The sequence below is a fragment of the Coregonus lavaretus genome (genome assembly GCF_964263955.1).
Source record: "Coregonus lavaretus genome assembly, contig: HAP1_SCAFFOLD_780, whole genome shotgun sequence".
Lineage (NCBI taxonomy): Eukaryota > Metazoa > Chordata > Actinopteri > Salmoniformes > Salmonidae > Coregonus > Coregonus lavaretus.
The window spans coordinates 86,935-111,106 of NW_028165203.1; the positions used below are offsets into that span (position 1 = coordinate 86,935).

Below are 24,172 nucleotides of genomic sequence, written 5' to 3' on the forward strand. Positions count from 1 at the left end.
CATTATACTGGGAGAACAAGGGATCACAACTGCTTTGATATGGAAGAATACAGCTAGCACATTATACTGGGAGAACAAGGGATCACAACTGCTTTGATATGGAAGAATACAGCTAGCACATTATACTGGGAGAACAAGGGATCACAACTGCTTTGATATGGAAGAATACAGCTAGCACATTCTACTGGGAGAACAAGGGATCACAAATGCTTTGATATTTTTAAGAATACAGCTAGCACATTATACTGGGAGAACAAGGGATCACAACTGCTTTGATATGGAAGAATACAGCTAGCACATTATACTGGGAGAACAAGGGATCACAACTGCTTTGATATTGAAGAATACAGTTAGCACATTTTACTGGGAGAACAAGGGATCACAACTGCTTTGATATTGAAGAATACAGTTAGCACATTTTACTGGGAGAACAAGGGATCACAACTGCTTTGATATTGAAGAATACAGTTAGCACATTTTACTGGGAGAACAAGGGATCACAACTGCTTTGATATGGAAGAATACAGCTAGCACATTATACTGGGAGAACAAGGGATCACAACTGCTTTGATATTGAAGAATACAGTTAGCACATTTTACTGGGAGAACAAGGGATCACAACTGCTTTGATATGGAAGAATACAGCTAGCACATTATACTGGGAGAACAAGGGATCACAACTGCTTTGATATTTTTAAGAATACAGCTAGCACATTATACTGGGAGAACAAGGGATCACAACTGCTTTGATATTTTTAAGAATACAGCTAGCACATTATACTGGGAGAACAAGGGATCACAACTGCTTTGATATTTTTAAGAATACAGCTAGCACATTATACTGGGAGAACAAGGGATCACAACTGCTTTGATATTGAAGAATACAGTTAGCACATTTTACTGGGAGAACAAGGGATCACAAATGCTTTGATATGGAAGAATACAGCTAGCACATTCTACTGGATGGGAGATGGGTCAAAATTGCTTCAGAGAGAAATAAATGCATTCAGCCTCATGAAAATGTGCCATTAGGTTATAGTATTACATAAACGCGAGTTATCTTGTGATTTATCATGCGATTATTTTCCCTTCACTCTGGGAGCAAAACAAGAACATATGGGAGAAAACCCACCAACTGAAATGGAGTCATAACTGTAGTGGCTAAATCAGAATGCTCTGCAACAATCGTTTAGATTTATGACCGTCTTCAACCCAGCATTCTGGCCTCTGGGGTTCTGGCTCAGCCGTAGCTGTGGAACTTAGAGCGAGATGTGGGGTTGTGCCAAATGAAATGCCGTGGGCCTGGAGCTGGTCGATCGCTCGTCAATATATCCAATTGCTATCATTTTAAAATAAACAACATTTCCAGTCCAGTATGTTCCCCTCCTCCGGGTTCGAAGAGGAGTTTAAAGGACAGATTCACTATACAGTATATACATTGGATTCAACTGATAATTGACTGTTGAAGAACATGGACATTTAAGAGGATACTCTGAGAAAGTTTCCCCATTGGCCATATTTAGGAAAGTCCCTTATTGTGGGGCCTACAAGCATTTACAGTCACTTAGAAGTATCACAAATTTGACTGTTTGTATGCAAAAGTTTGAATTTCTAAAACAAATAGAAAAAGGCTGACATGGAAAGATATATTATTAGAAAGGAATAGAGTAATAATGTAACAGTATAATATTGTTGGATAGGACCTGTAGGGAGAAAGGAATTCAGTAATAATGTAAACAGTATGATATTGTTGGATAGGACTTGTAGGGAGAAAGGAATTCAGTAATAATGTAACAGTATGATATTGTTGGATAGGACTTGTAGGGAGAAAGGAATTCAGTAATAATGTAACAGTATGATATTGTTGGATAGGACTTGTAGGGAGAAAGGAATTCAGTAATAATGTAAACAGTATGATATTGTTGGATAGGACTTGTAGGGAGAAAGGAATTCAGTAATAATGTAAACAGTATGATATTGTTGGATAGGACCTGTAGGGAGAAAGGAATTCAGTAATAATGTAAACAGTATGATATTGTTGGATAGGACCTGTAGGGAGAAAGGAATTCAGTAATAATGTAAACAGTATGATATTGTTGGATAGGACCTGTAGGGAGAAAGGAATTCAGTAATAATGTAAACAGTATGATATTGTTGGATAGGACCTGTAGGGAGAAAGGAATTCAGTAATAATGTAAACAGTATGATATTGTTGGATAGGACCTGTAGGGAGAAAGGAATTCAGTAATAATGTAAACAGTATGATATTGTTGGATAGGACTTGTAGGGAGAAAGGAATTCAGTAATAATGTAACAGTATGATATTGTTGGATAGGACTTGTAGGGAGAAAGGAATTCAGTAATAATGTAACAGTATGATATTGTTGGATAGGACTTGTAGGGAGAAAGGAATTCAGTAATAATGTAACAGTATGATATTGTTGGATAGGACTTGTAGGGAGAAAGGAATTCAGTAATAATGTAACAGTATGATATTGTTGGATAGGACTTGTAGGGAGAAAGGAATTCAGTAATAATGTAACAGTATGATATTGTTGGATAGGACCTGTAGGGAGAAAGGAATTCAGTAATAATGTAAACAGTATGATATTGTTGGATAGGACCTGTAGGGAGAAAGGAATTCAGTAATAATGTAAACAGTATAATATTGTTGGATAGGACTTGTAGGGAGAAAGGAATTCAGTAATAATGTAACAGTATGATATTGTTGGATAGGACTTGTAGGGAGAAAGGAATTCAGTAATAATGTAACAGTATGATATTGTTGGATAGGACCTGTAGGGAGAAAGGAATTCAGTAATAATGTAACAGTATGATATTGTTGGATAGGACCTGTAGGGAGAAAGGAATTCAGTAATAATGTAACAGTATGATCCACAGGAGGTTGGTGGCACCTTAATTGGGGAGGACGGGCTCGTGGTAATGACTGGAGCGGAATCAGTTGAACGGTATAAAATATATCAAACGCATGGTTTCCAGGTGTTTGATGCCATTCCATTTGCGTCTGCCATTATTATGGTATGGTATGATATTGTTGGATAGGGCTCGTGGTTTCCTACTGCAGTTTCATCAGAAATGTCCTAAAGCGTGTAATGTGACTTTGGCATTGTGAAACATTTATTACAGCAAGACCAGCTGGAAACTTACTTTGCAGAGATTTTGAATCCAATCAATGCAACCATGAATCCCCAAACTTTTTTGCAAAAACGTTTTCTACTGTTTTACAAAGATAACAACAGATGGCTACAGCACCAAACTACAGAGGGGGGGGACGGGGAGACGGACGGACGACCATATGTCAAGAATGCATGAGATTTTGACATTGCTCTCTTGGGTGCTACGGTCATGTTGCCAACCAGTTGCTAACCAGCAGATGTGGACAGCGGTCACAGAGGAGAGATGAGATGTGACAGCGGTCACAGAGGAGAGATGAGATGTGGACAGCGGTAACAGAGGAGAGATGGGACGTGGCAGCGAACACAGAGGAGCGATGGGATGTGACAGAGAACACAGAGGAGAGATGGGATGTGGACAGCGGTAACAGAGGAGAGATGGGATAATTAAGACAATGAGATGTAAATGGATCATGCATAAGCACTTATTAACACGTGCTCCATCGCTTGACCTGTTCATGGCTGCATGATGATGTTTTGCACACACACACCTGCGTCATCGATGACATCCAGCCTGCTTTTAGATGAAAAGCGCTCTAACACTTGTGATGTGATATATCAAACGCATCCTCTCAAGCACAGCTCACAGGTTATTTCAGCAACCAGCCAGTGATTTTTTCCATGGATGGTGCAATCTAATAATATAACTATACTAACAGGGCAGGAATGAGGCCAACAGCACGTAGTGACTTCAGAGAAAACTGTTTTTCTTTTAAAAATACATAAACATCATCTGTTCAGACGTGCGTTTAAAGATTGAAACAAGGTAAGGTCAGACTAGGCTCAAGCCAGTGTTACATACTACATTCTGCAGTAGTACTTACTGCTTATTGCAAAGCATATTTTTGTCAGAGCTTGAGGAATAAAACACACAAGAAAACCTCCAATGAACCCTCATTTTACATTTCACCTAAATGTAATACATCTTTGATTTTGTATAATGATAATATAATAATGTATGCCATTTAACACTTTTATCCAGTCTCATGCACAGAACCAAAGCAGAAAAGGAACGGCCTAGGCCCAGTCATTTGCATTGATCATTTTTGTTTTGGGTCAATTGTGTTTCTACTTCGACTTGTTACCCTGGGGACAGATAAGTTCCAGAAGTAAAAAGTTTGATGTTTTGCATTACCCTTCAGGCAGTGAAAGGAAAAACAGATATCTCAGTAAGTTAGCAGTGATGGTCTCTCTCACTCACCAGGCCATCACAGGTACTTATAGCCGCCCTCCCCTTCATAGTTGCCTGGTCCCACACCTCCCCGATAAAGTGGCACAGCGAGGGGCCATGGCTGTGTATTTTGGCCCCCTCCAGGCCACCGTACCTCCTCTCGGTCAGGAAGCCAGGAGCCAGCAGATGTGGGTTGAGGGTGAGGTTGAAGTGCAGATTGCGGCCACCGTGCTGCAACTGGTAGAACACCCGTGCAAGACTTCCTGGTTCCCCCTGGGTTTCCCGCCTCTGTACCCGGCTGACGCGGTGGGACACAAAGTTGGACAGGAAGTGACCTTTGGCGTCCACTTGGTAGGGGTGAACGACTTGGTATTGCGGAAGCCCCTGTAGAAAGCTCTCTGGTTGGGAGAGGAAATAAAAACATGCTGTCTACTAATTGACTGCAAGGTTGTAAACAAACTGGGCAAGCTGTAAACAGTTCCATCTGCACAAGGCACACATACACTATCCATCATTTTAACAGGGGTTGGATATGGCTACAGTATGTATTTTTTACTTGGGGATGAGCATGTGACCCAGTATGTATCCACCAATGGCAGGCAATAGTCATGTGGAGTCGTGGATGAGGTTTCACAACGGGCGTTAATTAACTAGGGCTTCAGGTTACTATAGAGGCTGAATGGAGTGACGATCAGTCTGCTGTACTCTCCTATGCTACACCCGGATCCTGGCAGGGGGGCATCGTCACGGTGATCCGAGCGGCGTGCTGGCCCGCTGTGCCACCTTCAAGGAGCAGATGAGGCTTAAGGCCCTCAATTAAACACACACACGCACCGTTCAAGGAATGGTATGAATTTTAATACCAGCATGCACCACACAGCACTTTAATAGTTTGCTAGTGGCATGCTAGTAGTAGTATGCTAGTAATATGCTAGTAGTAGTATGCTAGTAATATGCTAGTAGTGGTATGCATATTGAAACAGAGTCAAAACCCTTTGCATACTAACAGGAACTGACAGCCCATATGAAATGAGGTGAGAAATGAGACAGATGGGTTCATCACGAAGACATTAACGTTAGCCTAATATGTCAGAGACCATTAAACCACTTGCACACGATCTGTCATATCGGATCACACGTCACTGTCCCCAACTAGTGCTCCAGTCCAGGGTCATGTCAGCCTTGATGTAGGACAGTTTAAATAGTGCATGAGAAGAGGGACAGTTCACCCTGGCTCCGGTTCCTCTCCCATGATTTATAACGGGCTTATTAAAGAGGGTCCCACTTTACCATAAGTGTCGCTGGTCATACCTATGTATTCACATGGTAGTAGTTACATAGGCAGTTACAGTGTAGGTACACATTGTTACATAGTACTTAGGCTAAACGTTTGAGGCAATCACATTTTCCAGGATTTTGTAGATAAACTCACTATTAACTATTAAGATAAATGAATGGTGGAAGAGTGGCTTCATCAAAGCATTGGTTTTCCATGTCTGACTGAATCTTCATGGTAATATTATATCTCTCTATACTACCATCTTCAGGAATATCCACTTTTTATCATAACTTTATAATCTCTTTAATTGAAAAGCGATGACCGTGACAAATGTATTCCTCACAAAGGAGAATAGAAACATGATCGGCAATAATCCTTCCTAGAAAACAAAACACAGACGTAATAGAAAAATCCATAAGCCATCTTTATTTCTGCCTAACATTCAAAAGTAATTCAGAACTAGTTTCACTTTAAAAAGTCAGACCAGTCTCACAGGAGGATCCAGGTAGCTGATTTGAATGGACGAGACGCGGTGGAGGTATATAGGAGGTGAAGGGTAGTGTTTGGGTTCTTTGATTGGGGTGTTCAGAGTCGCTCTCACAGGGAATGTGTTATGCCAACCCTGAGACCGTTGAATCCTTTGATAGAGGACGGTGCCCACCAGTACTGTCAGGTGCCATCCCAAATGCCACTGCTGCAGTACCAAGCTATCTCCCCTGTGCCAGTCCATCGCCTCGCAAACCGATTACACTTAGCCTTGGTTCTCCAGAGCAACCCACTAAGGTTGATTTGTATGGACAGTAGAGTGTCAAACAGCCCAAGGGTGTTTCTAGACTGCTCATGGAAGGCCTTTCCCTTGTTCACTAAGGCTGCTACACAACACAGGAAGACCAAGGGGAGAGAGATGGGAGAGAGAGAGAGATGAAGGAGAGAGAGAGATGGAGAGAGATGGGGGAGAGAGAGAGATGAAGGAGAGAGGGAGAGAGAGAGAGATGAAGGAGAGAGAGAGAGATGAAGGAGAGAGAGAGAGATGAAGGAGAGAGATGGGAGAGAGAGAGAGATGAAGGAGAGAGAGAGAGATGAAGGAGAGAGAGAGAGATGAAGGAGAGAGAGAGAGAGAGAGAGAGAGAGACATGCAACTGGCATACTTGTTCAAAAGTAAGTTCTAAAGTAAACGCAGCATTGGTATCTTGCACATTAAAGCTTTTGGAAATGTTTAATTTGTATTAATTGTTCACACCAAGACACAAGCTGTGAGGCCAACTTTAGGTTGACTACTGTATCTGGTATCTTTAAGATACCACAGCTTGAGTTATTGGACTAATGGAAGCAAATTATTTAAAGAACTGAACACAATTAATCCTCATGCCATTCACTCATGTTGTTTGCCTAACAGTTTACATTGACTAGTGGAATGTGACTATCACTGTGAGGTACAGATACAGTAGGTAAACATGAGCGTGCTTATGACATCATCAGGCATGACCCAAGTAAAAGTTTGGGGTAGCAAACTACAGCTAGGCTACTAGAATTTTAAGCATGGCCTGAAGCGCTAGAGGCGGTTCAATGACCGATCTCTCTGGGGGGAAACCCCCCTCTGAAATACTGTAGCTGGTCTCATACAAGCTGGAAATAGAGGTATAGCCTGGGAACATCACGTCTGTTTTGAGTCATATTCTCATGGGATTTCGCAAAAGGGTGAAAACATAAGTGTCAATATTTCCCAAGTGAACTGCTTGCATATATCAGTCACATCACTAGGCTATGTTTGTGTAAAGGCTGCGTCGATCGTTAGGATGCGTTTGTGTGACTAAGTAGATCAGTCACATCGCTAGGCTATGTTTGTGTGAGTAAAGGCTCCGTAGGGCAGATCAGTTGCCTGAGTACAATGGGCTGCAGAGGTCCCCTTGTTACTGTAACTGACATTTTAAAATGCCAGCATAGCTGAACTATTCCACAAAACTATTTAAAATAAAAGTATGTCAGAGGAATGATTCATTGATTTCAAGAGGCTGGCTTACCTGTCTCTTGTTCAAATCCAAATGTTTTACTGTTGTGAAACATCGCCAAGACCCCCGCTGCAACCAAAAAGTGAATGGGAGAGAAATTTTGCTCGAGAACGTGCAGTCCGCAGTGCAAGTAAATCATCTTGTTGGAAGGTAAAGAAAGAAAACATGTAATTATGCTTTATCCTCACTGTGCCGACTGTCATTTCAAACGCTCTCCATTTTGGAGTGAAACACTTATACCCGGCTAGAACCATGCACTTTAAGCATAGAAAGCGTGACGCCGGCGATATAAACTTCATAAGTTTTTTACGAAGTTGTACCGTTCCTCGGGGATTTTCACATGCGTCTTTTGCATTTCAAGAATTGTAAGCTCTAAGTGTTGTTTGCTGACAAGACGTTGTCCCTTCTTTCTTCCATCAAGCCCCCTTCGACAGCCCTGACAGTTAGGAACGGTCCTTAACAAGCTAAACTTTGCTTAAGAACCGCCCTCTCCGATAAAGTTTAGTGGGTGGACTTGAGAGAATAGAATGAATGTCTTTCAGTAGTAGCCCAGGGGATGGTAGGTGATGGGGAGAATATTACATTCAATTACTTGGGTTTCCTGTTAAAATAAAAATACGTATGGTGTGCAAATGTCAATAAAGTGGGATAGTTGAGGAAAGTCGAATTGACACATTGAACTGGATGTCAAATAAGCTAACCCACACCCGATAAAGGCTAATATTACGATTGTACACAATATTAAAGCATATTGCTTGTATATTATAGGCCTACAGCGACACTTTAGCCTACTGTATAATCTTGTTCGCATGGATTCATCATATGTGTGACATATAGCCGTCTAGGTTACTGCACTGAGCACCAGTGCATAACGGGACCTGTGTGCATTATGCACTGTGAGAAGGCCAAAACTCCAAGGAAATCATAAACACAACTAATCAAGTGCAATTGCATTATGTTTCCTTTGAAAATTATGCTTTCATCTTGGAGCTCAGAATAGTGTATCTCCTATGGCAGGGGTGTCAAACTATTTCCACGGAGGGCCTAGTGTCTGCTGGATTTGGGTTTTTCCTTTCAATTAAGACCTAGACAACCAGGTGAGGGGAGTTCCTTACCAATCAGTGACCTTAAATAATCAATCAAGTACAAAGAAGGAGCAAAAACCCGCCGACACACGGTCCTCCTTGGAACGAGATTGACACGTGCCCTATGGCATCCTTCACTGGTCTACCACTGGTTCTCTCCAAAGTGTCCCCATCATGTTGCCCCCTCTAGCGGAAGAGGATGGTCAGTTTGGCACATATGTCTATAATAAACATGCAAATGTCAAAGAATGAAGAATACATAAATAAAAAACATTTAAAATGTAATGTCTGCCGTGGTAAAGCTTTGGTAAGATAAGGAAACCGATATTTGAGTAGGCTAGACTAGGGGGAATTTTGGAATTTTTTCGGGCACCTGTTCACGCACAAGGGAGGCACAACTATTTCATGGTTTTGCAACATTATTTTGGTCCTTTTCAAACCATAAAGTATTGGCAACTGGTCAAGTAAATACCCTCCCATTATTCATTATATTTTGCTAAAATGTCAGGGAAATTTTTTCTATATAGAAACATTAAAAAGTATATAAAACAAGGGAAGAAGAAATGTACATGTACACTTCGTGACCAAAAGTATGTGGACAACTGCTCATCGAACATCTCATTCCAAAACCATGGGCATTAATATGGAGTTGGTCCCCCATTTGTTGCTATAACAGCCTCAACTCTTCTGGGAAGGTTTTCCACTAGATGTTGGAACATTGCTGCGGAGACTTGCTTCCATTCAGCCACAAGCATTAGTGAGGTCGGGCACTGATGTTGGGCAATTAGGCCTGGCTCGCAGTTAGCGTTCCAATTCATCCCAAAGGTGTTCAATGGGGTTAAGGTCAGGGCTCTGTGCAGGCCAGTCAAGTTCTTCCACACCAATCGACAAACATTTCTGTATGGAACTCGCTTTGTGCACAGGGGCATTGTCATGCTAAAACAGGAAAGGGCCTTCCCCAAACTGTTGCCATAAAGTTAGAAGAACAGAATCGTCTAGAATGTCATTGTATTCTGTAGCGTTAAGATTTCCCTTCACTGGAACTAAGAGGCCTAGCCCGAACCATGAAAAACAGACCCAGACCATTATTCCTCTTCCACCAAACTTTACAGTTGGCACTATGCATTGGGGCAGGTAGCATTCGCCTCCCTTCCAGAGGCAATTTGGAACTCTGTAGTGAGTGTTGCAACCAAGGACAGACGACTTTTACGCGCTCCAGCACTCGGCGGTGCTGTTCTGTGAGCTTGTGTGACCTACCACTTCCTGGCTGAGCCATTGTTGCTCCTAGACATTTCCAAATTTGAAGAACTGACTAATTGGAAAGCTGGCATCCTATCACGGTGCCACATTGAAATTCACTAAGCTCTTCAGTAAGGCCATTCTACTGGGTTTCTGTACAGCACTTCGAGATATTAGCTGATGTAAGAAGGGCTATATAAAATAAAATTGATTGATTGATTGATACTGCCAATGTTTGTCTATGGCGGTGTGCTCGATTTTATACACCTGTCAGCAAAGGGTGTGGCTGAAATAGCCGGATCCACTAATTTGAAGGGGTGTCCACATACTTTTGTACATATAGTGTAGCTTATTTTCTTTTGGTATCTGAAAATTCATATTTTGTCGAGACCTATCAGTAGTTTATTCACAGAAAGGTCCATCACGTCTCAATCGACCAATCCACGCGTTGCAGGGGCAGGCGCTGTGAACGAGCACAGCGGCGCACCTGTATAAGACTACTGTCAAGATGCAAAGTTTCACATTGATTGCCGTGTTATCAAGGACTGTAGACACGATAACTTTTATCATACAAGCTTTAATTACATAAAATGATCAGCTAAAATAAGCACTCAGTTGCATGGAGCGCGAGGACTCTTCTTTGATATGCCATCGGGAAGCGACCTGGTGCAAGTAGAAGCACCGGTTGTTGCATTCTTATCAGTGAGGATGGGCGAGCTACTCAACCACAGCGGTAGCGGGGCATTGAACATGACTTTGATGGATGATGACAAATTCGGCAGTCTGGAGGATATTGACGTGACCGCGGACGGCACCCCGATTCTAAGGATAATCATCTCCGTTGTGTACTCCATTGTTTGCGCGGTGGGGTTAATTGGGAACTTGTTAGTCTTTTTCCTAATGAGATTAAAACAGGGCCGGAAGAAATCGAGTATTAACTTTTTCATCATCAACTTGGCAATGACGGACTTCCAGTTTGTGTTGACTCTGCCGTTCTGGGCAGTGGACACCGCACTGGACTTCAGCTGGCCGTTTGGAGACGCCATGTGTAAAATCATCCTTTCCGTAACAGTTATGAACATGTACGCGAGCGTGTTCTTTCTGACTGCTATGAGTGTGACCCGTTACTGGTCTGTGGCCTCGGCTCTGAAGAATCGGTCGAGGCAGAGGTCGTGTTCCGTGAAATGGGTGTGCGCGGTGCTGTGGGTCTCCGCAACCATTGCCACAGCACCCACTACCATCTTCTCCTCTGTGACAGTAGTGGCTGGAGAGAAGCTCTGCCTCATCAGGTTCCCCGAGGGACATGACTGGCTCGCGCTCTATCATCTCCAAAAAATCATCATAGCCTTCGTCATACCCATGCTGATAGTGTCCGTCTGCTATCTGATGCTCTTACGGTTTATCCGTCTGAGGAGCATGAACAACAACCACCCCAAACGGAGGTCGAGGGTGACCAAATCTGTCACCATCGTGGTCCTCTCCTTCTTTCTTTGCTGGATGCCAAATCACGCCATCACATTCTGGGGCGTATTGGTGAAATTTAACGCTGTCAATTGGGATAAATCCTACTATTTGGTCCACACCTATGTATTCCCGGTGACTGTGTGCCTCGCGCATGCCAATAGCTGTTTGAACCCAGTTCTGTATTGTCTCATGCGACGAGAATTCAGAAAGATGCTGAAGGATTTGTTTTGGAGAATTTCCTCACCAGCAATCTCCAAAGCCTGTACAATACGTACGTTTACGGGGACGTGCAACACACGTGTAACACACGACGACAACCAAGGGGTTATTCCCTTGAATGTTCTAGACACCACACAATGTCGACTATCCGTTATTGACAGACTGGTTCTACCCGGAATGGCACCTGAAGATTCACAGTGTATCCACCAGACATAATGCACTTACTCTATGAAATGACTTGCTTTCATCAATTACGCATGCATTTGGGAACGATAAATGACAGAGTTCTTGAGTTCCCAATGTTGTCATTACGCACGGGGCACCAGTTGCACAGAGTAGCCCAACGTTGTGAAAAGCAGTATTTACAGAAATTTGGTGCGTCCCTTGGCACGCACTGGAACGGGTCGGACATGTACTTAGTAAACTTTACTCGCAATGATTACCTGTTGATTTTAAGATAAGAGAGTCGCAAATCTATAGAGTACACCGAAGTCAATATACCCTGTGGATATTATACCCTTTATTGGAATGTTGAGATGTTTCTTCTGTCGTCCATTCAAGCTCACACATCGCCATTCAGTGTACACATTTTTAGTACAGCAACATCGAAATAAATGTGATCCTATTAATATGTTATCAGTGCTTCTGTTGTGGTATCTGAATGTGTGGCTGAATGTAAAGGGTCATTGCCATGTATGTGAAATAAAGCGCAAATAAATTAAGCATTTTGGTCGATTGATATATTCAGGCAATGTGTTGTGTGGGTCAATTTGCAACTTTCGAAAACGCTAGATACCAATTACTAAAACTCATTAGATGACGAGAAATGGTCGATTGAAGATTAACGTTATAGCATCATGATATTCAATGCGTTATTGGAGATTACTTAATGCGTAAAGACTCACACACTGTGATGTAACTGCGACACGATATAATGGATTGCAATTAGACAGTACATTATAAATAAGATAAGCATATTGGTATGCGTATTTTCTTCGTTCATATAGAGTGTTTGAGAAGGTTGACCACTTCGGAAACCGGCCTAAGGTTAATCTACTTAATTTTACCGACGAGATTACGCTTTCAGAAGTTGTAATGACATTCAAATCTATTTATATTAAGAAAGCGGCCGGCCTCGGACCAATTTAACCCCTATTTTCCCCAAATTGGTGCAGAGATCATTGCTGCCTCTCTCACGCATATATTCAATCTTTCATTGGCGAGTAATACGATTCCAAATGTCTGGCAAGCAGCCTACTTCAACATTTTACATCTTGGTCGATTGATGTATTCAGGCAATGTGTTGTGCGGGTCAGTTGGGTCAAAGTTGGATAACTATAGTCCCATATCTAAACTGTCTGCACTGGCAAAATCTTTGGAAAACCTGGTTGAACTCACAATTGAAAGACTTTCTGTATAATAACTAATTTGATCTAAATTCCAGTCGGGTTTTAGAGCCAAGCATAGTACAATTACTGCTGTAACTAAGGTTGTAGGTGATATTCTAGATGCTCAGGACAAGAAACATCACTGTGTTTCACTTTTTATTGACTTATTGAAGGCCTTTGTTGACCCTGCAGTTGTATAGACAAAAAAAAAAGTTGGTTTAAGTGTTGAAACATTGGATTGGTTCCAAAACTACCTTTCTGACAGAATGCACTGTAGCACAGAGGGTATGACATCTGAGTTTCCAAGGCTTATCAAAGGAGTTCCCCAATTTTAGGTCTGATCCTTTTTACAATGTATATACATGATATAGGGAAGACTGTATGCTGATGACACAATTATTTATTCTAGCACATCTTGAAGGCTTTTCAGGATTTACAGTTGGCTTTTGATGCTGTTCAAAAGCAACTTTTCCAATTGAAACTTGTGCTTAATGCAAGGAAAACTACACTTTTATGGTTTTCTCTTCTCTGAAAGTAGACAAATGGAGTCACTTGCAGATTTCAACTGTAAAAAGCAAGCAAATTGAAAATGTCACCTATAAGTATGTTGGCATTTGGTTAGATGAAAAGCTGAATTTTAAACAGCACATTGATAACTTCACCAAGAAACTGAAGTTGAAATTGGGTTTTTATTTTTGGAACAAATCTTGCTTTTCAATGTCAGAAAGGATCTTGTTCAAAGCCCTTTGTTAGCAGTGCTGGATTATGGTGATATTATCTGTATGCAGGGCTTAGCAAGTACCTTCAAAACTCTGGACACAGTGTGTCATGGTGCTTTTAAGATTTATCACCAACGCTAGATAGATCACTCTCCCATCACTGTGATTTGTATGCCATGGTGCAATGGACCTCTCTCTCCACCAGGAAGCTAAAGCACTGGTACACTTGTGTGTTCAAATAAAGCATTGATAGGGCAACCACCTTTGTATCTCTGTTCCTTACTGACCAGATCAGTCACTCAATACAGTCTTCGTTCACAGTCGCTGCAGTCTGTTCCTAAGGCTAGAACTGAGATGGGGAAACCATAGTTATCCCATAATGCCCCTTCATCCAGTAACATGCTTCAAAAGATATTAAAAGTTAGGGGAGTTAGAGTCTTTCCCGGTGTTTAAGACTGATCGAATAATGTTTTTGATAGCTGCAGTTTATCATTTTTGTTTCCTTGTATTTTTTTTGTAACGTTTTATGTACACGCTGCTATTTCCGTTTTTTCTTCATGTCAGGTCGCCCTGGAAAAATGGGTCTTACCTGGTTAAATAAAAATAAAACAATTACATTTGGTAGGTGTGTCCAGCGTTTCCCAAACTTGGGCCTCGGAACACCAAGGGGTGCACGTTTAGGTTTTTTCCCTAGCACTACAAAGCTGATTCAAATAATCAACTAATCATCAAGCTATGATTATTTTAATCAGCTGTGTATTGCTAGGGCAAAAACCAAAACATGGGGTCCCCCAAGACCGAGTTTGGGAAACGTACAGGTAACTGCCAAAATAAAGGAAAAACCAATAAGTGTTTTAATAGGGCATTGGGCAACCACGTGACGCCAGAACAGCTTCAATGTGCCTTGGCAAAGATTCTACCAGAGTCTGGAACTCTATTAGAAGGATGCAACACCATTCTTCCACAAGAAATTCCATATTGGAATTCCATAAACTGGTCATGGCTCACATCAACAGCATAATCCCAGAAACCCTAGACCCACTCCAATTTGCATACCGCCCCAACAGATCCACAGATGATGCAATCTCTATCGCACTCCACACTGCCCTTTCCCACCTGGACAAGAGGAACACCTACGTGAGAATGCTATTCATTGACTACAGCTCAGCATTCAACACCATAGTGCCCTTAAAGCTCATCACTAAGCTAAGGATCCTGGGACTAAACACCTCCCTCTGCAACTGGATCCTGGACTTCCTGACGTGCCGCCCCCAGGTGGTAAGGGTAGGTAACAACACATCTGCCACACTGATCCTCAACACGGGGGCCCCTCAGGGGTGCGTGCTCAGTCCCCTCCTGTACTCTCTGTTCACCCATGACTGCATGGCCAGGCACGACTCCAACACCATCATTAAGTTTGCCGACGACACAACAGTGGTAGGCCTGATCACCGACAACGATGAGACAGCCTATAGGGAGGAGGTCAGAGATCTGGCCGTGTGGTGCCAGGACAACAACCTCTCCCTCAACGTGACCAAGACAAAGGAGATGATTGTGGACTACAGGAAAAAAAAGAGGACTGAGCACGCCCCCATTCTCATCGACGGGGCTGTAGTGGAACAGGTTGAGAGCTTCAAGTTCCTTGGTGTCCACATCACCAACGAACTATCATGGTCCAAAAACACCAAGACAGTCGTGAAGAGGGCACGACAAAGCCTATTCCCCCTCAGGAGACTAAAAAGATTTGGCATGGGTCCTCAGATCCTCAAAAAATTCTACAGCTGCACCATCGAGAGCATCACCGCCTGGTATGGCAACTGCTTGGCCTCTGACCGCAAGGCACTACAGAGGGTAGTGCGTACGGCCCAGTACATCACTGGGGCAAAGCTTCCTGCCATCCAGGACCTCTATACCAGGCGGTGTCAGAGGAAGGCCCTCAAAATTGTCAAAGACTCCAGCCACCCTAGTCATAGACTGTTCTCTCTGCTACCGCACGGCAAGCGGTACCGGAGTGCCAAGTCTAGGTCCAAAAGACTTCTCAACAGCTTCTACCCCCAAGCCATAAGACTCCTGAACAGCTAATCATGGCTACCCGGACTATTTGCACTGCCCCCCCCACCCCATCCTTTTTACGCTGCTGCTACTCTGTTAAGTATTTATGCATAGTCACTTTAACTCTACCCACATGTACATATTACCTCAACTACCTCAACTAGCCGGTGCCCCCGCACATTGACTCTGCAACGGTACCCCCCTGTATATATAGCCTCCCTACTGTCACTTTATTTTACTTCTGCTCTTTTTTTCTCAACACTTTTTTGTTGTTGTTTTATTCTTACTTTTTTTGTTTAAAATAAATGCACTGTTGGTTAAGGGCTGTAAGTAAGCATTTCACTGTAATGTCTGCACCTGTTGTATTCGGCGCATGTGACCAATAAAATTTGATTTGATTTGATTTATTGGTGTTTTGTTGATGGTGGTGGAAAACGCTGTCTCATGTTCCGCTCCAGAATCTCCCATAAGTGTTCAATTGGGTTGAGATCTGGTGACACACACACACTCTAAACCTGCTATGCTCCTTTGAGACCCCTGTTTCAAAGTCACTGAAATTTATTCTAGTCATGGTAGCCAAAATAATGGACAACTGGGCAATTTTATACATGACCCTAAGCATGATGGGATGTTTTAATTGCTTAACTCAGGAACCACACCTGTGTGAAAGCACCCACTTTGTATATATTTAGGTACCCCTCATTTAATCCAGGGTTTCCTTTATTTTGGCAGTTACCTGTATATTCTCCACATATTCCTCCTGCCCCCCTGCACTCCTTAATAATGGCTTAGCTATATTGGATGACTAAATTAAATGCCATTACGTTCTTGTAAAAAAATTATATATGCTTACTGACAATCTATCAGGCAGAGAATTCCTTTGACGTGTAATTTATGCCATAAATGAATGGTGTGTGTGCAAAGAATTCACCTCCAATTGCAGGCTACAGCTGCACACTATTGACACAATATGCAGTGTGTGTGCAAAGAATTTGGTCCTTCCTACATAACTAGTATTTTTTTTAAACATACATTCCTACTAATGACGTTGTATAATTTGGTTACTATGACATGTAAATATTGACTTAAATTGTTATTGTAAAGAATATTGTGGGAGGAACAAACAACTTGCACAACTTTTTAGTTCAATGGTATGGCTGAAAGAGCTTGAGTGATTGCACCATTTAAACTACATTTATAAAATCCTACACCTAGAACACAAGTTCAACAAACAGTTTTAAACTCAAAATCGAAAAGGGATAGTTGTGTTTATTTTGTTTATTTGAATCTCCATTACCTATTGCACATGCAGCAGCTACTCTTCCTGCAGCAAGTAAAATACAAACCCTCAATAAAAAATAAAAAAGATTCATCCATTTAATTAATCAAATGCACTTGTATAAATGATAGAACGTAGCCTACAATAGATACAAACCTAGATGATCAATAAATGATGTGCATGGAGGTGGTTGGGTAAAGCTCAGTGCATGCATGACTAGGTCCCTTCCATGACCATGCTTCCCTATCATAAAGGACGTCACCTCCTCCTGTCCCTCAGTAATCCACTGACGGTAGTGTCACCATCCTGGTGAACTCCTCGTAGTGCACCTTGCCATTAGACTTCACGTTGGCTTCTCTGAACAGCTCGTCCACTGCAAATTTTAGAGGGGAAATAACTTCATGTTAATTCGCTGATTTGGGACCAACCACAAGTATGTTACCAGGTAGAATCGTTAAAAAACATTTAAGTGTTTTATAATTTGCAAATTGACACAAGATTCAGTTAATGTATGTGTTGACACATGAGAATGACTTGACCCACTGGGCACAGATGTCAATTAAATTGAATTAAAATGACGTGGACACAACGTTAATTCAACCAGTGTGTCCAGTGGGAAAGCTGCCATCTCAATGTGTATTTCCATAGGGTCTCTTGAAGGCACTGGGTGTCTCTCAATAGTCTAAAGTGGCCTTGTTTCTCTATTTCCCCCATCTGCACTAATTTAACCCTTTACACTCCTGGGAATTGGCCTATATGGATAGGGCTACATTGAAATGTTTCTTACAGAAGAAATATGAAAAGCATATGCATAAACATGGTAGCAATGAAAAGGGAACAGTTTAGAGATTATGGGGAAATTGTTAGACTAAAAAGGTGAGGACACAGCAGTTCACCTGACAAGACTGAATTCAAACCTTACACTGTTGATTTTATGTGCATTTAACATTTTCTGTACTTTTTTGCCACATTTGTTGTTAACGATATCTGAAAATACTCTGGATACATTCAGTAACATGATAAGATTATTCCTGGAAAATGTGTTGTAGGTGCAACACAAGACAGAACAATAAGAGGTTTGAGTGAGAGGTCTAACTGGTGTCTGAGTGGCCACACACCTCTCCAAAGTGTGCACATTTCCTAAGAAATGTCTATGCACTTTTAGGACTCATAGAAAAGGCTTCAACTGTAAGGTGCTTTTTTGAGCTCTCCTAGCTGTGCCGTTGAAGAATTAGAGCAAGCACACTTGTAGGTATTTTGTTTGGAACACAGCCCAGCATCCCCGCAATCAGTTATTGTTGTTGTTCACGCAATCCAAAAACAGTCCATTATAAAATCGCAATCTGGGTCAGGTGTGAATCATTTGAAAGCATGTTCTATTGCCAACATGACTATCTAAGTTATGAAATACAATATTAAAAAGTGTTAGGCTTTCACAATGCAATTTAGGGAAACAATTCGTAATTTCGGTGCGCATAGACGGGTTAGCTGACAACGTCACGAACATGATGCACGTGATTCAATGGGGCAGAAGTCTGTGTGTTGTTGTGATTCTGGATGGTCAGATATCTAGCAACAATGAAAAGCTGCTGCCATGAGCGGAATCGTAGGTGGCTCGTTTCAGCTAGTTTTATCTTGTTCTTGATACCATGTCTTGTTTTGAGGTGTTTGGACTGATGTCATGTCTCTGCTAATATGGCAAAAAATTCGCTAGCTAGCTAACCAACAACTGTAACAATGTATTTGAGAGAAAAGTGCTCATTGTGCAAATGTATTTGTGTTTTCAATAAATACAAATATATTTGACACGTTTCAACAATCTAAGAGCACCCCGTCTGTTTCGCCCCATAGTTGCGCTGTTGTTGCTAAACAACCAACCCGTCTATAGAAAGGAGTCATGAGTGCATTCAAGTGCGTGTGCCGAGGCAAATGTTATTCACTGTAGACAAACAGGCTCATTCTGTTCAAAATAACCCAGGGTATGACGCCATGTCATCTTGTAACTATACATCAAACATAGTGATCATAAACAAACACTGTATATGAAGTTACATTTATGACATGGAAATGTTAAGTGCCCATTTAGACTCACTGGTGTTAGGCTTGCATGTATGACATCAAACCAGTATTTATTATAATCTTCAACGTCTCATCTTTCAAAATACATAGAGCCCTCTTAATTTACAACATTTCCCTCACGCACACAACGAAACATTTTAAAAAGTTGCCCAATTACCGGGAGGGATGGGGCAACTTCTTTTCGCAAGCAGTGCTCAAGTTCAGAATGGCTGTCAGTCAAAACCGATACAGCGCTGTGAAGCGCAGAGCCAGAGCTCTGACGTCATGTATAGAACGTTACTGTCCAGACAGACACTGCGTTCCAATTTAGGCGTTTATCAGTGCCCAAATCTGCCATTTTCAACCCGTATACGGGTACGAGTGTAAAGGGTTAAAAGAGCTGGACTGATGAAAACAAATACCAGGAAAAGGTATACCAGTTATATTTTACTTTTCTTTTTAACCTCAGTGCATATTATGTATAAAAGATTGTAAGAAGGAGCCAATTCAGACTGTCAAGCTGCACTTTCAGGGCCAGTTTCCCCGACCCAGATGAAGCCTATCTACTACTCCTGCATTAAACAGCATTTTAAATAGAGACTCCATTAAGCATTATATCTAGTCTGGTCTTAATCCATGTCAGCTAAAACCCATAGTGATAGAAACACATTGTAGGCTACCTTCTTTATCAGTTAGCTTCTCTCCTAGCTTGGTGAGCTTGGTCCGGAGCTCAGAAGCCAGGATGTAGCCCTTGTTCTGCTTGTCCGTCATCCTCATGGCCTCCAGGATCTCCGCCTTGGGGTCCTCCTGCTGGATCTGCCGGTGCATCATGGTCAGGAAGGTGGAGAAGTCCAGCTCGCCCTTCTTATCTGGAGAAGGAAGGAGATCCATAGAACTAATCACCTGCAAAGGGCACCATTGATCCAAAGTAGGCCTAAATGCTGCTGTTAAAGTGACTGGTTATCTGCTACATGGCCGAGTTGTGGTGTATTTTCATACAACTCTACTGAGCATTGTTGATTATTACTTACTTCTTCAATCAAATCATTAGTTAGGGCAGTGGATTGTGTCAATGTGGCTGCGTTTACACAGGCAGCCCAATTCTGATATTTTTTCCATGAATTGGTCTTTTGACCAATCACATCAGATCTTTTCACATCAGATCTTTTTCAGAGCTGATCTGATTGGTCAAAAAAAATCAATGAGGCGAAAAAAATATCAGAATTGAGCTGCCTGTGTAAATGTGTAAAAGAATGAACTGCAAATGGGCATAAAGTTCAGAGTAACAGAGCAGACACACTTTTTGACTCTCAGAAAGACATTCAGTTCTATGTTGTTCTCAGGAAATTGGGGATTGATGGAAAAAAATTCTGTTGAGTCAAACGTGTTTTAACCAAAGCCATTTTCACATTACCAAATCAGTTAATTGGTTTGAATATTTCTCAGTACTTCCCCCAGGTTAAAAAGTTCAGTGCAGCAATTATGAAGAGCTGAGAGAAGATAAATATATGTTTTAATGTAATAAATGGAATTGGAACAAGCCTGGACAGATTTCAGCTAATGTGTAGGTTACACTCAATGTGACAACAAGGTGACATTTTCTCCCTCTACCCACCTCCCCAAGTAGCAGCTTGCCTGCCTGTTAAATCATTTACAGCCAAAACCTCACTACCATTCATAAACAGTACAGCTAGATCACCAGGTGTCTAGAGCCACTTCAATATTCTAATGGCTTCCACTTCCCTGCTTGTTTCATCTGCACTGACCTTTAAAAAAATAAAATGGGGGGGAAAAGATGTCATGGTAACGCAGATGAAGAGAGGACGTCACTCTAGACCCCTCAAACTCAACCAGTTCCAGTTCCACTGGGTTGTTTCATCTTTCCCCTCTAATCAGGGAGTGATTTAGACCTGGAACACCAGGTGGGTGCAATTCATGATCAGGTAGAACAGAAAAGCAGCAGGCTCCAGACCTCGTAGGGTCAGAGTTGAATACCCCTGCTATAGACTACTGAGATGCCCCCAGGGTAAGTCACTCTAGACCATGGCTCTCCCAACCCTGTTCCTGGAGAGCTACCCTCTTGTAGGTTCACTCCAACCCCAGTTGTAACTAACCTCATTCAGCTTATTAACTAGCTAATTATTCGAATCAGGTGCGCTAGATTAGGTTTGGAGCGAAAACCTACAGGACGGTAGCTCTCCAGGAACAGGGTTGGAGAGCCCTGCTGTAGACTACTGAGATGCCCCAAGGGTAAGTCACTCTAGACTACTGAGATGCCCCCAGGGTAAGTCACTCTAGACTACTGAGATGCCCCCAGGGTAAGTCACTCTAGACTAATGAGATGCCCCCAGGGTAAGTCATTCTAGACTACTGAGATGCCCCCCAGGGTACGTCATTCTAGACTACTGAGATGCCCCAAGGGTAAGTCACTCTAGACTAATGAGATGCCCCCAGGGTAAGTCATTCTAGACTACTGAGATGCCCCAAGGGTAAGTCACTCTAGACTACTGAGATGCCCCCAGGGTAAGTCACTCTAGACTACTGAGATGCCCCCAGGGTAAGTCATTCTAGACTACTGAGATGCCCCCAGGGTAAGTCACTCTAGACTACTGAGATGCCCCCAGGGTAAGTCACTCTAGACTACTGAGATGCCCCCAGGGTAAGTCATTCTAGACTACTGAGATGCCCCCAGGGTAAGTCATTCTAGACTACTGAGATGCCCCAAGGGTAAGTCACTCTAGACTAATGAGATGCCCCCAGGGTAAGTCACTCTAGACTACTGAGATGCCCCCAGGGTAAGTCACTCTAGACTACTGAGATGCCCCCAGGGTAAGTCACTCTAGACTACTGAGATGCCCCCAGGGTAAGTCACTCTAGACTACTGAGATGCCCCCAGGGTAAGTCACTCTAGACTACTGAGATGCCCCCGGGGTAAGTCACTCTAGACTACTGAGATGCCCCCGGGGTAAGTCACTCTAGACTACTGAGATGCCCCCAGGGTAAGTCACTCTAGACTACTGAGATGCCCCCAGGGTAAGTCACTCTAGACTACTTAGATGCCCCCAGGGTAAGTCATTCTAGACTACTGAGATGCCCCCCAGGGTACGTCACTCTAGACTACTGAGATGCCCCCAGGGTAAGTCACTCTAGACTATTGAGATGCCCCCCAGGGTACGTCACTCTAGACTATTGATATGCCCCCAGGGTAAGTCACTCTAGACTATTGAGATGCCCCCCAGGGTACGTCACTCTAGACTATTGATATGCCCCCAGGGTAAGTCACTCTAGACTACTGAGATGCCCCCAGGGTAAGTCACTCTAGACTATTGAGATGCCCCCAGGGTAAGTCACTCTAGACTACTGAGATGCCCCCAGGGTAAGTCACTCTAGACTATTGAGATGCCCCCAGGGTAAGTCACTCTAGACTATTGATATGCCCCCAGGGTAAGTCACTCTAGACTATTGATATGCCCCCAGGGTAAGTCACTAGACTATTGAAATGCCCCCAGGGTAAGTGAGGGGACCTTGATGGCATACCTATCTTGTGGACCTGCAGGTGTCTGTCGATCTCGCCGAAGGTGGGACTCGTCCCCAGACAGCGCATAACTGTGATCAGGTCCTTGGCTTCAATCTTCCCCTTGCGCTTCTTGTCATACAAGGAGAAACATTCCTTGAACTCTACAGGGGGAAAAACATGCAAATAATGCACTGAGGTTCTGGGTAAAAAAGAAACTATGACTGTGGAGAAAAAAATAATAATCAGGATAATATATTCTAAAAACAATGCATATTACAATGTCAAAATGCATTCTAAAAACAGTGCATCAAAATGCATTCTCCTCACTCCAAGGAGGCAATTAAAACGTTCTTGTCTCACTCCAAGGAGGCAGTTAAATGTTCTTGTCTCATTTCGACAAGTGTAGAGGAAGAAATAAATCATACTTTTACCCTCAAATGGGATTCTTCTTTTCTAAAATCCCTTTTTTAAAGACATTGCTCTCAAAGTTAGTCACAATATTTTACTCTACTGTTCAATATCAACTTATTGAAAAAGACTGACATTATTTATGCCTCAAGTGACCTCTCACACACCAAAAGAAAAGCTAGCAAACAACATAGCACACCTTACCGTTGATCTGAGTTCCTGACAGGAATTTAGCCTGAGAAAAACACAATACACCATGAATTGGCTTAAACACAAATTATTAAATGGAAATTATTAAACAGAAAACACAAAAAAATACACCATGAGTTGGCTTAAACATGTACAGAAATTATTAAACCGAAAACACACAAAAATACACCATGAGTTGGCTTAAATGTGTACAGAAATTATTAAACAGAAAACCCCAAACAATGAAGTGGTTTTTCATACCATGTCTGTCGTCGGAGATCTCTCTTCCTGTAATGCCACTGGCTCACCTCACCTGTCTCCACACCCGTCTGCCTGCCCGTTCTAAAGTCCAGTACAGAGTACATGTCATTTAATACCGGTTGCTGTGGAAACCGAGATAGTGGATCCAAGGTATCATATTATCCTCTCCCATTTAGAGCTGTGATACTAAACACTATCTATTGTCTGTTATGACAACCAGGATATGTTAAACTACACAGCGTGGCCAGTAGCAGACGAGTTACAGTATACGGAAATTGTAGTTACATTTAAAAAGTAAAATTCTTCAATAAGATAAGTAACTTTGTCTATATTAGAAGTAGGCGTAAGTATGATTGATCTTGCCCAACTAATAGAACTCCCGCATTCAATTCAATACCTTGTAATGTCTAGTGAAAGGACCGATGACAGGATAGTGACGACAGTGAATATATACATTTCCTGAGGTAGCTGCAATATATATCATTACCACTAGAGGTCATTGTCTATCAATCCAGCCATGTACTAGTACGGCATATATAATAATTTGGTATGTGGATACCCCGCTACATCTGGCATGTACTCTGTATTCCCGCTCAATTGGTAGAGCATGGTGCTTGCAGTGCCAGGGTTGTGGGTTCGAT

At 42.2% G+C, this 24,172-nt stretch overlaps 3 protein-coding genes across 3 annotated transcripts in view; 1 reads left to right on the top strand and 2 right to left on the bottom strand.

The window, feature by feature from the left end:
• The window catches only part of LOC311116154 (A disintegrin and metalloproteinase with thrombospondin motifs 7-like), a gene marked incomplete at its 3' end in the record, with an annotated part of 94,765 nt that extends 86,752 nt beyond the window's left edge, over nt 1-8,013 (bottom strand). The window contains exons 1-2 of the mRNA XM_084191279.1: nt 7,666-8,013; nt 4,396-4,763 (exon numbers count right to left, since the gene is read on the bottom strand). Of these exons, the coding sequence (XP_084047405.1) occupies nt 4,396-4,763; nt 7,666-7,792 (495 nt within the window). The remainder of the gene's footprint in view (nt 1-4,395; nt 4,764-7,665) is intronic.
• Nucleotides 8,014-10,685: 2,672 nt separating this feature from the next.
• LOC311116158 (relaxin-3 receptor 1-like) lies at nt 10,686-11,876 on the top strand (the record flags this gene model as incomplete). Its single annotated transcript, XM_084191281.1, has 1 exon — nt 10,686-11,876. One exon carries the CDS (start codon nt 10,686-10,688, stop codon nt 11,874-11,876), a length of 1,191 nt encoding a protein of 396 aa, XP_084047407.1.
• A 5,206-nt stretch (nt 11,877-17,082) lies between these two features.
• Nucleotides 17,083-23,604, bottom strand: LOC311116152 (calmodulin-like protein 4). Its single transcript, XM_084191277.1, has 5 exons — nt 23,532-23,604; nt 23,286-23,316; nt 22,694-22,834; nt 19,837-20,025; nt 17,083-17,471 (listed from the first exon to the last, which is right to left on the bottom strand). The coding sequence occupies exons 1-5, from the start codon at nt 23,532-23,534 to the stop codon at nt 17,374-17,376; spliced, it is 462 nt and encodes a 153-aa protein (XP_084047403.1). The 5' UTR covers nt 23,535-23,604; the 3' UTR covers nt 17,083-17,373.
• Between the last annotated feature and the right edge of the window lie 568 nt (nt 23,605-24,172).

What these genes read in the sequence shown, in the direction of transcription:
- LOC311116152 (XM_084191277.1), bottom strand. An exon ending in CCTGCAGGTCCACAAGATAG is followed by an intron (nt 20,026 to 22,693) that starts GTATGCCATCAA and finishes TTCCTTCTCCAG; the next exon opens with ATAAGAAGGGCGAGCTGGAC. An exon ending in GAAGCTAACTGATAAAGAAG is followed by an intron (nt 17,472 to 19,836) that starts GTAGCCTACAAT and finishes TAAAATTTGCAG; the next exon opens with TGGACGAGCTGTTCAGAGAA.